The following is a 12,543-nucleotide window of genomic DNA, read 5'->3' as shown; positions in this document are numbered from 1 at the left end:
GCTTGGGGTTATTCCTGATACTCTCGCCCACAGTTCGGCGGAGACTCTGGTTGCTGCCTGGCACTCGGCAGCATCAGAGTCTCTTGACCGGATTGCGCCACTACGGCCCCTCCGGGTCGGCGGATCCCGGAGGCCTCCTTGGTTCACCGAGGAGCTCCGGGAGATGAAGCGCCGGAGGAGACGCCTAGAGCACTTGTGGAGGTCCGATAGGTCCGAATCGAACCGAGCACTTTTGACAGCATGCACCAAGGAATATATCAGGGCATTAAGGACAACTAAAAGAACACATATTGCCACCTTGGTTGCGTCCGCCGAGTCCCGCCCAGCCGCCCTGTTTAGGATAACCCGCTCCCTCCTAAATAGGAGGGAGGCAGGGGACCCCTTACAGGGTAAGGCTGAGGAGTATGTCCAGTTCTTGGCGGACAAAGTTGCTCGGTTTCGGTCGGACTTGGACTCCACCCCTGCAGGTCCAGCCGAGACACAGGGGGATAACTTGGCAGACCATCTCTGGGTTGAGTTTCAGGATGTTGCCTCTGGGGATGTGGACAAGGCTATGCGAGCTGTGAGTGCCTCCACCTGTATACTGGACCCGTGTCCCTCCTGGCTGGTTGCCAACAGCAGTGAGGTGACACGAGGCTGGATCCATGTGGTCGTCACCGCCTCCCTTCGGGAGGGGCACTTCCCCACCGCACTTAAAGCGGCGGTGGTGAGACCCCTCCTGAAGAAACCATCCTTGGATCCAGCCGTTCTTAATAACTACCGTCCAGTCTCCAACCTTCCCTTTGTTGGGAAGGTTGTTGAGAAGGTGGTGGCCTTCCAGCTTCAGCGTACCTTGGAGGAAGCTAGTTACCTTGACCCCTTCCAGTCCGGCTTCAGGCCCGGTTACAGCACAGAAACCGCTTTGGTCGCATTGACCGATGATCTCTGGAGCCAGAGATGGAGGCCATGAGTCCATCCTGGTTCTCCTTGACCTCTCAGCGGCTTTCGATACCATCGACCATGGTATCCTTCTGCGACGACTGCGGGAGGTGGGAGTGGGAGGCACTGTTTTGCAGTGGTTCTCCTCCTACCTCTCGGACAGGTCGCAGTCGGTGTTGGTGGGGGGGCAGAGATCGTCCCCGAGGCCCCTTACTTATGGGGTGCCGCAGGGCTCGGTCTTATCCCCCCTACTATTTAACATATACATGAAACCGCTGGGCGAGATCATTCGGAGGCACGGGATAAAATACCATCAATACGCGGACGACACACAGTTGTATCTGTCCGCCCCGTGCCAACTCAATGAAGCGGTGGACATGATGAACCGGGGTCTTGAGGCTGTTAAGAACTGGATGAGAGCTAACAAACTGGTACTCAACCCGGACAAGACCGAGTGGCTGTTGTGTTTCCCTCCCAACAATTTGGCCAGCGTTCCATCACTCAGGCTGGGGGGTCAAAATTTACACCCCTCAGATAGGGTCCGCAACTTGGGAGTCCTCCTGGACCCACAGCTGACTTTTGACCATCATTTGTCAGCTGTGACCAGGGGGGCATTTGCCCAGGTTCGCCTGGTACGCCAGTTGCAGCCCTACCTGAATCGGGAGGCCCTCACAACAGTCACTCGAGCCCTTGTGATCTCTAGGCTGGAATACTGCAATGTGCTCTACATGGGGCTGCCCTTGAAGAGCATCCGGCGACTTCAGCTAGTCCAGAATGCGGCCGCGCGAGTGATCGTGGGCGCACCACGGTTCGCCCACATAACACCGATCCTCCGTGAGCTGCGCTGGCTACCTGTTGATCTCCGGGTGCGCTTCAAGGTGCTACTTACCATTCATAAAGCCCTCCATAAAGCCCTCCATGGTAGTGGACTATTTGAGAGACCGCCTTCTGCCGATTACCTCCCTTCGTCCCATCAGATCGCATAGAGTAGGCCTCCTCCGAATTCCATCCGCCAGTCAGTGCCGACTGGCGACTACGCGGAGGAGAGCCTTCTCGGTAGCAGCTCCGACGCTTTGGAACGATCTCCACGTGGAGATTCGTACCCTCACCACCGTCCAGACCTTCCACACAGCCCTCAAGATCTGGCTATCCCATCAGGCCTGGGGATAAGACCCTAATCTCGCCCCACCCGAATGCTGAATGAATGTTGTGTTTTATTGTTTTATTTTATTATATTTCACATTTTCTTTTTGTGTTTTGTCTTGCACTCCCTTCCTACAAATTGTAAGCCGCCCTGAGTCCCCTCAGGGAAAAGGGCGGCCTATAAATGTCAAATAAATGACTAAAATGACTTTTGATTTTCAACTCCTGTCTCTCAGTGCTGTAAATCTTGTTTCTCTTCCCTTAAAAATACCCTTAAATTATAATAAAGGAAGAGACCGCTTCCTTGTTTCTGTGAAGCTGAACTTCCATTTCTTCCTTGTTACAAAATTTGTTTACAACTTTGGTAGGAATGGAAAGAATGGAGGAGCAATATGTTTCTGTTGCTTTACTTTATTTTACCACACAGTGATATGGAAGGGGAAGGGAAGGAAGGAGGGAGGGATTGTGCTAAAAGAGATAATGTGAGGAAAGAGAAGTTTCTCACAAACATGTGAGAAAGCAAAAGAAAAGTTCAGAGAAACTTTATAACAAGGAAGAATCTAGGTGAAGAAGGAACAATCCCTAAAAGGAGAATACTGTCACAGATAGACCAGTCTGATGAGGAAGCATCCAGACAAGTTTGTCTTCCTTGGGTGGATGGAAAGGACGCACAGCAGAAGAATGACCAAACAGATTTTAAAACGATCATTTTCAGATCTGAGCACCAGTCTAGTCTTGTTGCCAACTCATTGCAATGTCCACTGGAATATCTAAAGTTGGTTTTAAAAAGACAGCTCTGACCAGCAGCTTAGCCTGCAGTGTGGGAGTGTCCTTTGCAATGAATTAATTAATAGACCAAAACCAAGAGCAGGGAATCAGGGAACAGGTATCACATGGCTAGATTTACATTAAGATTGTATTTTTCATGTGAGAAAAACTTATCTGTGAGAGTTGAAGCTGGGAAGCCTGGAAATAAAGAGTGTGGGACCAGACATGGTCCTGGGGAACTTTAGTCTGCCTTCTCTAGAAGTGGGATCAGAGAAATCTCAAGAGTTCATGGCCAGCATGACAGCCATGAGCCTTTCTTGGTTACCCAGGGCCTGAGTGGTCAAGGCCTCCCTGATGGTGACATTTGGGGTGATTAATTTCTCTTAGTCCTGCTGTTTGTTAAAGAGGCAGTGGTTCTTCCCCTCCTCAAGAGGCTATCACTAAACCTTAGAATACTAGAAATTTTGGTCCAGTTTCCAACTTTCTCTTCCTGGAGAAAGTTGTGTAGAAGATGGTTGTGCAGGTGCTCCAGAGAATCCTGGAGGAAATGGATTACCTGGATCCCTTTTAGTCAGATTCAAACCAGGGCATGGGACCAAAACAATATATTTAAGTTTGGGTATGAGCTCTGATAGGAGTGGGATTGGAGCAGTGCATTCATCCTTGTTTTTCTTGACCGCTTAGTGGCTTTCAATACTGTTACTTATTCTATCTTCTGAATCCAGAAGGATGCCATAAGTAACGGTATTATAATAATGGATGGTACTATTTTATGCTGAGGGGATTTTTTCCCTTTCTCTAGGATAAGTTCCTGTCAGCCTTGATAGGGGAAAAGAGTTTCAGCTCCTAGCTCCCTGCTTTGTGGGATCTCAGTTCTCTCTTCTCTTGGTGTTTAAGATCTACATGAAGCCCCTGGGTATAGTTATTCAATGGCATGGAGTAAGGTATCAGCAATATGCTGATGATACCCAGCTCTACAGCTCCATTTCTATCTGCCCAGGCAATGCTGTGGACATTCTCTCTTGGAGACTGTGAGGGTTTAGATGGGAAAGAACAGATTTTAGTTCAACCCTAACAAATCTGAATAATTTTAGGTATTACAGCTTAAAGGACCCATGGTAGAATGCAGTATTGCAGGCTAACTCTTTCCACAGCCAGGAGTTTAATCCTGACCAGCTCAAGACTATCTCAGCCTTCTGTTCTTCTGAGGTTGATAAAACGAGGACACAGATTGTTGGGGGCAATATGCTAACTCTGTAAACCACTTAGAGAGGGCTATAAAGGATTATGAAGTGGTATATAAGTCTAAGTGCTATTGCTATTGCTACAGCTTCCTGATTTCAGGAATTTTTCATATTTAATTCTGGATAGAGTCATATTTTCCCAAACAGAACCAGCACATACAGTCCAGGGAGGGCGGGGGGTGATACATGACTTTTGTTGGAAGAAAAGTTGGCAGCTATTACCAGAGGGATCTTTACGTAGCTTTTTGTTCTTCACTTGTACCAGTTCGTAGAACCTGAGGCCCCACCTATGCTTTAGTCTACAGGTGTCAAACTCAATCGTGTCATGTGATGCATCATGACATATTTTTTTTGCCTTTGCGGAGCTGGGATGGGCATGGCCTGCGTGTGATGCATCCCACCCATGGGGTGCCAGTTTGTCACCCCTGCTCTAGTCATTTCCTGAATGGGCTACTGCAATGCCCTCTGCACTTCAGATCTGCTGCCCTTTAAGACCACCCAGTGCAGAAAGTAACAGCACAAGCAGTTATGTCTTCTCCTCATTTGGTGCACATTACATCTTTGCTCCATGAGCTCCATAGGTTGCCAGAGAGCTTCTGGGTTCAGTTGAAGGGGCTGGTTATGGCCTATAAAGTGATTTGTTCTATTAAGGAGTGTTATCTGATAGAAACCCGGAAGAGAGCCTTTTCTGTTGTGGCACTCATGCTTTAGAACATCATGTTCCTGGAAATCAGATTGATCCTGATCTGTCAGGCTTCTGTAAATCCTTAAACACTTGGTTCTGCCACTGGGGCTGATGGAAAGAGGTGGAGTTGAGTCCATAAATTGCTTGTGTTAATTGTTCTTGATAGAATTATTTTCACCATGGCTGCTCTTTGATGTGTTTTGTTTTGTTCTTGCCTTTCTGTTATTTGTATTTTTGAACACAATGAGCTGTTAGAATAATTCATTTGGGATGGGTAGCCATTATATTGAACTACTAAATAAAAACTCATCAAAACATGAATATGTCCCCTCCATGTCCAATGTCCAAAATGTCCAGCAAAAAGTCCCTCAATATGTAATGGCAGGAGAAAGAATGCTTAAAGCACAATCAACCATACTTAGAGTAATACTATAAGAAATTAAGAAATATTAAGAAATTAATATTAATGGTTGGAGAGGAGTTAGTGAGTAGGTGTGATATTAGATACATGAGACTAAACCTTTGAAAGTTGAGTCAAGAGGGGAATTCAGTTTTTTGATGCTTAAATCTTCTAACTTAAAAATGTTGAAGTGATTTGAAAAAGTAGGCAAAGAGGCAATAACACAATTCAAACCTATTTAATGCTCAATAAGTTCATCTTACAAAAAGTGAACTTGCAAGGAAAAAATTAAGAAACAGCAGGAAGAATAGCTTTAAGTCTTATACAGGAAGAGAGAAAATGAATGCTTGTGCCTTTAGATTTTATCTTCCCCAGAGTAAGATGTATGGCAGCTACTGCAGAGAAAGCAATCAGATTCCCACTTCAGTCTTTACTAGTACATGCCTAGAAGTGCAAGTTGCTCACTGGTGCTTCCTCCCTCTCCTGCCATCCTAGCAGAAGGTCACTTGCCAAATAACAAAGAAGAAAACATTGCTGGGAACACTTGGAGGGAAGAGAAGGAAAAGGTTGACACGTCAAGGGTTGGATTTGGAAATCTGTCAGATCTGGGAAAGTCATGTCCCAAAGTCAAAATCAATATTAAATGGATTCTAATAAACCAGTTCTCATCAAGGATGAGTCATAAGTTTTGTATGGCAGTAACAGGAAAGGCCTGCGGAACAAATGCTCAGGAAATGCTGTTAAGTTCTTCTCAATTTTTTTCTTATATTTATTATTTATTATATGTACAATATTATGTATGAAAGATATGCAAAATATTTAACATATGAGTGATAATGCATTGCTGTCCTCATCCTTTGGTCATCATGTGATGGTATAGCCAACAGAAGCCAAGAAGCCCCCATACATTACTTTCTTAACCAATTTCTGATTTTACAACATAATTTCTACAATTGTGTCTATCAAAAGCCTTTACAAACAGAAAGTCTTACTACAGTCAACTGTGTTCCATCCAGTTTAATTCATTACCCAGTTTCCAACAAGCTGTGTTCCATCCAGTTTAATTCATTACCCAGTTTCCAACAAGCTGCCCTTTCATCTTTCCCCAAATCCACAGTCCAACATTTGCTGATAATATTTCATCAAACTATTTCACTCATTTAATCCACAGTGCAAATCACAGAAATCAAATGATTATTCACCCAGATGGAATATCAGTGCAATATCAATATCAAGATGCAATAGCAATAGCACTTAAACTTATATACCGCTTCACAGTGCTTTACAGCCATCTCTGAGTGGTTTACAGAGCTAGCATAATTCCCTCACCAATCTGACTCCTCATTTTACCAACCTCAGAAGAATGGAAGGCTGAGTCAACCTTGAGCTGGTAACAATTGATCTGCCAAATTGCTGGCAGTTGGCAGATAGCAGAAGTAGCCTGCAATACTGCATTCTAACTACTGTGCCACCACAGCTCCACAGTTAACACTTCAGAGGAAAGCCAGAGACTATTATTTAGCTATATGTTCATTTGTTCTGCAGGCAGCATCTAACATGCAAATATGGGTTTTGCTTGGTCAAAACAAAGTAGTAGAATCTGGAAAATGCCATTAAAGCAAAATAATGTCCAGAAATATAAGGACAGTCTGTTCTCGGTTCTCAGTTCTTAAAAAAGTATATTCATTATAATAGGTTTGCAACTGTGCATACTTACATACTATATATTATACAGTATACATATTGCATATTACATTAGTAAGCCTATGAAATTCTACTTCATATACTTTTACCAAGAAAAAAGTAAAATTAAGTAGACTTACCATTCTCAAGAATTATATAAATAATTATAGTACATAATTTGAAGCAGAGGAAGGAAAGAAAGATCTTTTGAATGGGGTTTAATGAATTGCTACTTGTGAAAGTAAAAGATCACTTGCTTTCTCATGAAGGAAGAATGGTGAAACGTTGACATATCATTTTCTCAATATCAGAATTTCCCAAAACTATCAAGTATGTGTCAACATGAATTTATTTTGCTAATGCCAACAAAGTTAGATGCCAACTGATAAGACATTTTTTGAACCAATGCATGCAGAACTGTCTAAATTCCTTAGAGATGTCCACGTATAAGGAAAAAGGTGAAGTCCCATTACTTCTCTGACATTTTGTACCTCTTGCTAATAGCACCATTACTGTAACCCAACATACAAGAGGCCATTAATGCATTTTTTTTCTGACTGGCACCATTATTTCCAGTGGGAAGGGAAGGGCAGTTTGCATGACATGATTAAAGCCTTTATGTAGAAGCATGCATATATTGCACAGTGCCATAAATCTTAGCAAGGGGCTGTCAAGTAAAATTGAAACCACTTATCTGACCTATCTGCTCCTCCTCAACACATACATGCTACTTGGGCTTCAGTTGACACACTCAAGATTCTGCAATTCATAGTTCTTTACAACAGAAAGGCTGCATGTAGTGTAACAAGAAAATGGCAGCAGGAACTAAATACAGTTTTCATCTCCAAAAAAACAAGAACTAACTCTGTGAGCTAAACAAAATAGCTGATCTGTGTGTGTGTGTGTGTGTGTGTGTGTGTGTGCGCACACACCTCTATACAAACACATACATTTGCTATGTAATTTGATCAATATGATCAACAGCAAATATACAAAATACAAAATCATTATATTTCTAACAGAATGGTTTGGGAATGAGGCAATAAAATGTATATTACTTCAGACTACAGTTTAGTTGTTAAAATCATGAGCTTTAGTGGCACAGTGGTTAAAATGCATATTGCAGGCTAATTCTGTTGACTGCCGACTGCCAGAAATTTGATAGTTCGTGTCCTACCAGCTAAAGATTGACTCAGCCTTCTATCTTTCCAAGGTCAGTAAAAGGAGGACCCACATTGTTGGGAGCAATAAGCTGACTCTGTAAACTACTTAGAGAGGGCTGTAAAGCACTGTAAAGCAGTATATAAGTCTGAGTGCTATTGCAAAAATGTCCACAGATATTAAAAACATAAGGAAAGTGGAATAAAGATAACCATTGATGGGGGAGAGAGAATAGATATTTATTCTTCTTCAGAATGAAATTGGTGGTGCTCATCCATTAAAGGTAATCAGCAGGAAATTTAAATCCCAAATTCACAACTTCAGACTATAATTTCTTTGTATGCATGTATTCTATGTGGAACTCTTTGCAACATGACAATGAAAATGTTTCAATGATTGTAGTAAATTCTCTGTGCATGAAATTATTCTCTATATGCTTCTTCCCAGGATACAAAGCTATCTATTCCTACTCCTGTTAGATTACCAAAATTTACAGAGAACCCAAATCATTATTTCCAATTCCACAGATAACATTTCTGTTAATTATATAAACCATAACTCATGATTTTAACAATTAAATTGTAGTCTGAAGTAATATGCTCCATTTTATTGCCTCATTCCCAAACCATTGTTAGAAATATAAACCTTATCTTTACACTCACATGAGTCACATGAATTGTTTCCAACTGCATTTCTCAGTGTGAAACGGTCAGCATTTCCAGTCCCTCAAATATGTAAGGTGACAGACTTGGCAACCATTTGCATCACTAAGGAAACAAGCATTCCAGTAATATATAGTTGTGAAGACAGCTACACAATCTTACAGTTTAATTATCTTCTTCACAAATATGTCTTTCCTAGATCATTCACATCAACCGCGCAATACAAATAAGAGCAGCCCCATCTATTTAATGCTGCCCAGACTCTTTTGTGGCAAATAGAAATGGAACTCTTGATTGCACTTTTGCCCCCAAGCATGGTGTGCCTTCTCGGATACAATAGCAAATAGACATGTTGATTGTTTACTTGTGCAAAAGCTGCTAGATGGTTATCACAGTACCTCCCTCATTTCAGACCTTAATCCAAAAGATGGAAAGGTGGAAACCAGTTGAATACTATGGGTGGGGGAGGGGGACTTTTAAGAGTAAAGCCACTTAAAAGTAGAACACTGGAACTAATCCCTCAGAGAGGCAGTGGGCTCCCATTCATGTAGTGTGATCAAGCAAAGAAAGGACATCTGTCAGTCATGACTCCTTTCAGTTATATTCCTACAGAGAACAGGAGTTTGGACTCGATAGACCCTTCTTACTTCATTAAGTTTGTGAAGAAAAGTTCCCATCCCACCAAAAAATCCATCTTGTCTGTCTTGTCTTTCATTCTGAATTTGGTTCCAGGACTTCAGGAAAATGTATAGTAATGGATGAGAAGAGAGATCAAAAATATGAAACAGTAGATGCTTGGCTGTCCCAGAATTCCCTTCTCACAATATTAATTAAAGAAAAGAATGACAATAAGTAGCACATGGCCAGATCAAGACTTATATATAAGCCAGGAAAATGTAAAGAAATCAAATTCTATATTCATTCATTCTTGGTATGACTGGTGCTAATTAAATGTCTCCCACAGGCTCTATGTAAAAAGGACCAACTTACAGTCCCTGTGCCAAGTTAAAGTTTTAGTCTCCTATCATTTCCACAAATTCATGTATTTAAATGATGTTTTAATTTTAAAGGATCATCCCCAAACTATTTTCTCATCTCCTAACCCTGAAACCATTTTCTACCTATCATTTCCAGAAGATAAAAGGTAAAAGGAATTACTGCTAAACTGCAAAGACCTCTATAATGAAAAGGCTAAGTTCATGAGCTGCCTCCACGAAGAAAAAAAAATCTACTTAAACTGAAAACTATGCAAGCAGATTTTCTTGTCATTTTCCCCATCTACCCAAATTTACACTAAAAATGTTTATTTATTTTTATTTACTTATTCAATTTGTTACACACTGCAATGCAATGACTCTTGGCAGATTACATGTCTCCCAACTGAGGAAATCTTAAGTAGTGTATACACAGGCTGAATTGAGGAAAAAGAAGGACTTCATTGGGTATTAATTATACTTACTAGAATTTAAATGCATCCAGTAGACATAAGTATACCATTTGCATGAATTTATTTTTGGCCCTTGCCTTGAACTTGTCTGAATAGCACAGAAACTACCAGTTTTTTGGACAAAAATTGATTTTTTTTTTAAAAAAATCACTTGAATGTTACACAATATATATGTGTGTACACATAGATTTCCTACAGTGAGCAATCCAAATATGGACCAAAGGGAAGAAAGACAGAGAAGTATAAGCAATATTTATATTTCTTACAGATATTAATGGAATATAGGAATGACACGTCAATTGATTAACTCCATGTTATTCAAAATAACACAACTTAGAAATAGTTTCAATTATTTTAATTCTTTCATAAGGACTGAAGAGGCAACATTGATTTCTTTTTTAAAAAATCTGGCAGTATGCGTGAAGTATCTAACTGCTAGTCCATATTCCAATAAAGCTTATCATCTTCCTGTTTCAACTAGCTAATAGCCCATTGCCTGAAGAACATGAGAAGAGACCATAATAACTCAGGGGAAAAAAATCTGTGATTGTGATCTCTGATTGCAGCAACAGAGGCAGGAAGAAGCATCATTTATAAGAAAGGAGCTTGCAAAAATAGAGAGACAACAGAAAGCAATTAAATACAGCAGGCCTCATTCATATTTATTAAAGTGTGGTTAACCGTAGTTAAGAATTAGTTCCTTTGCTGTGCATTAGATCGGCTATTCAGTTGGAAAGCATTTAAAATTATATATTGCCTCTGCCTGGCCTAAGGTTTATTTATTTTTTTCACTTAAATGTACACAATATTACAAATTTAATTTTAAGCTGTTTGAATCAGTCTATAAAAAAGATTTGATTATACCTGAGTGTTCTGGCCCCAGATTTTCCATATCTCAGTAATCTTGGCGGTAATTGGCTGATTAGGTCCCTCACACTCCATCTCTGCCTCAGTTTCCATGGTAATGTTACAGGAGCTATTATAGATGAGAACTTCATCTCTTTCCACTTTAGGGCTGAAACGAGAAGGGAGGTTAAATGGGGTGTCATCAATCTTAATGAAATGCAATTATTTTTACTCTTATTAATCATCGCAAGCCATTAGCTTGTGGCAACTCCAGACCACCATTTGTCAAACTTTGCAAATTTCTGTAATTTTGTTTCCATTCTTTTATTGTTTGTTTTGCTTCCCCCCCCCCACTACACACACACACATACACACACACACACACCTTTATCTGCAAACCTTTCCAACAAAAAAATACACATAGGAAACATTTCTTAGAGATGCTGTACTGCCAGCCTCTCAAAATAACAAACATACACATTCACATCTAGGGCAGAAAACTAAAGAGAATAGACACTGCTTGAGTCAAAGATGGAAGTAAATCCCAAGTAGCTATTTTTTCTTACTCACACTTAATCCTGGGGAATGAATAACTTGCAACTCCCTTAGGGCAAGTGCAGAAATTGGAAAACCATATAACTGGCTAACTGGTCCCTAATTCCAACTGTGAAAAAATGAGCTCATTTAGGGTTCCAATTCCTGCTACCCAGCTGATAGCAATGATGCTTTCATGCTAGCTCTGGAACATTAACTTAGTAAATTAATTAAACTTACTTAACAGCCCAGGCTAAGCAGATTCGATATATGTGCCAGTTAGTTTAGTGGAGCCCCTTTCTATACAATCTCTATTCACATTAGGAAGTGGTAGATGGAGTGAAAGATACTCATAATAATCAGGGGGAAAACAAATAAAGGGTCATTCTTAATTAGCTCTGCTTGTTGACAGCTGCCTACTAGAGTGGGGAGCGTTTAAGATTCTAATATCTATGTCTATATACCGAACAATGATTAGTATGTGTTCCAAATGCCTTAACAAATTTCAGGTTTACTCATCCTTAAGACTGTGTGAAAGGCAGTCAGAACTTTGGTGCTGAAAGTTTGGCCTTTCCTGTCATCACCAAAACCAGGGAAGCATTTCCACATTAGAGTTGCCAACTTCTTTTCACTCCTGTGACTTAAGATGTCACTATGAAAAGATGAATCCCCATCCCCACAAGCCATGTTTGTATCTACAAAAAAGAGAATAGTTGCAATGTTGCCTTCAGCAATAATTATTGTCTCAGTCATCAGAGGAGCTAATAAAACTGTTTATTAAATCACTCTGCAAGCTGGCCACAGGACTGTTACATTCTCACTTTTTGCTACTCTTTTTGAAATCTTAACACCTCAAGAATTAGCAGGAAATGTACTAAAAATCTGGCCTGTATCCTGGGTACCCAAATCATTACAGACATCAAGACAAGACATCATTTGCTATCTAATTCAGGCCATTCGTTTTTTGTTTTACTAATAAATTAATCCCAATCAAGTTAGATATGCTTATAAACAAATTCATCAGGGGAAAAGAGTGGTGTGTGTGGACAATT

The 12,543-nt window shown here is 40.8% G+C and overlaps 1 protein-coding gene across 1 annotated transcript in view; it reads right to left on the bottom strand.

Annotated features, from left to right (window-relative positions):
* PKHD1 (PKHD1 ciliary IPT domain containing fibrocystin/polyductin) overlaps positions 1-12,543 on the bottom strand; it is a 180,127-nt gene that overhangs the window by 115,029 nt on the left and 52,555 nt on the right. Inside the window, 1 exon segment of the mRNA XM_087717043.1 lies at positions 10,976-11,164. Within this exon segment, the coding sequence (XP_087573169.1) occupies positions 10,976-11,164 (189 nt within the window).

This window comes from Thamnophis sirtalis, unplaced genomic scaffold, assembly GCF_051295495.1.
Source record: "Thamnophis sirtalis isolate CommonGarterSnake01/CBP01778 unplaced genomic scaffold, rThaSir2_p1.2 scaffold_5, whole genome shotgun sequence".
Lineage (NCBI taxonomy): Eukaryota > Metazoa > Chordata > Lepidosauria > Squamata > Natricidae > Thamnophis > Thamnophis sirtalis.
Note: the sequence above shows the minus strand (reverse complement) of the source record. Positions and strands in the feature narration are given on the sequence as shown.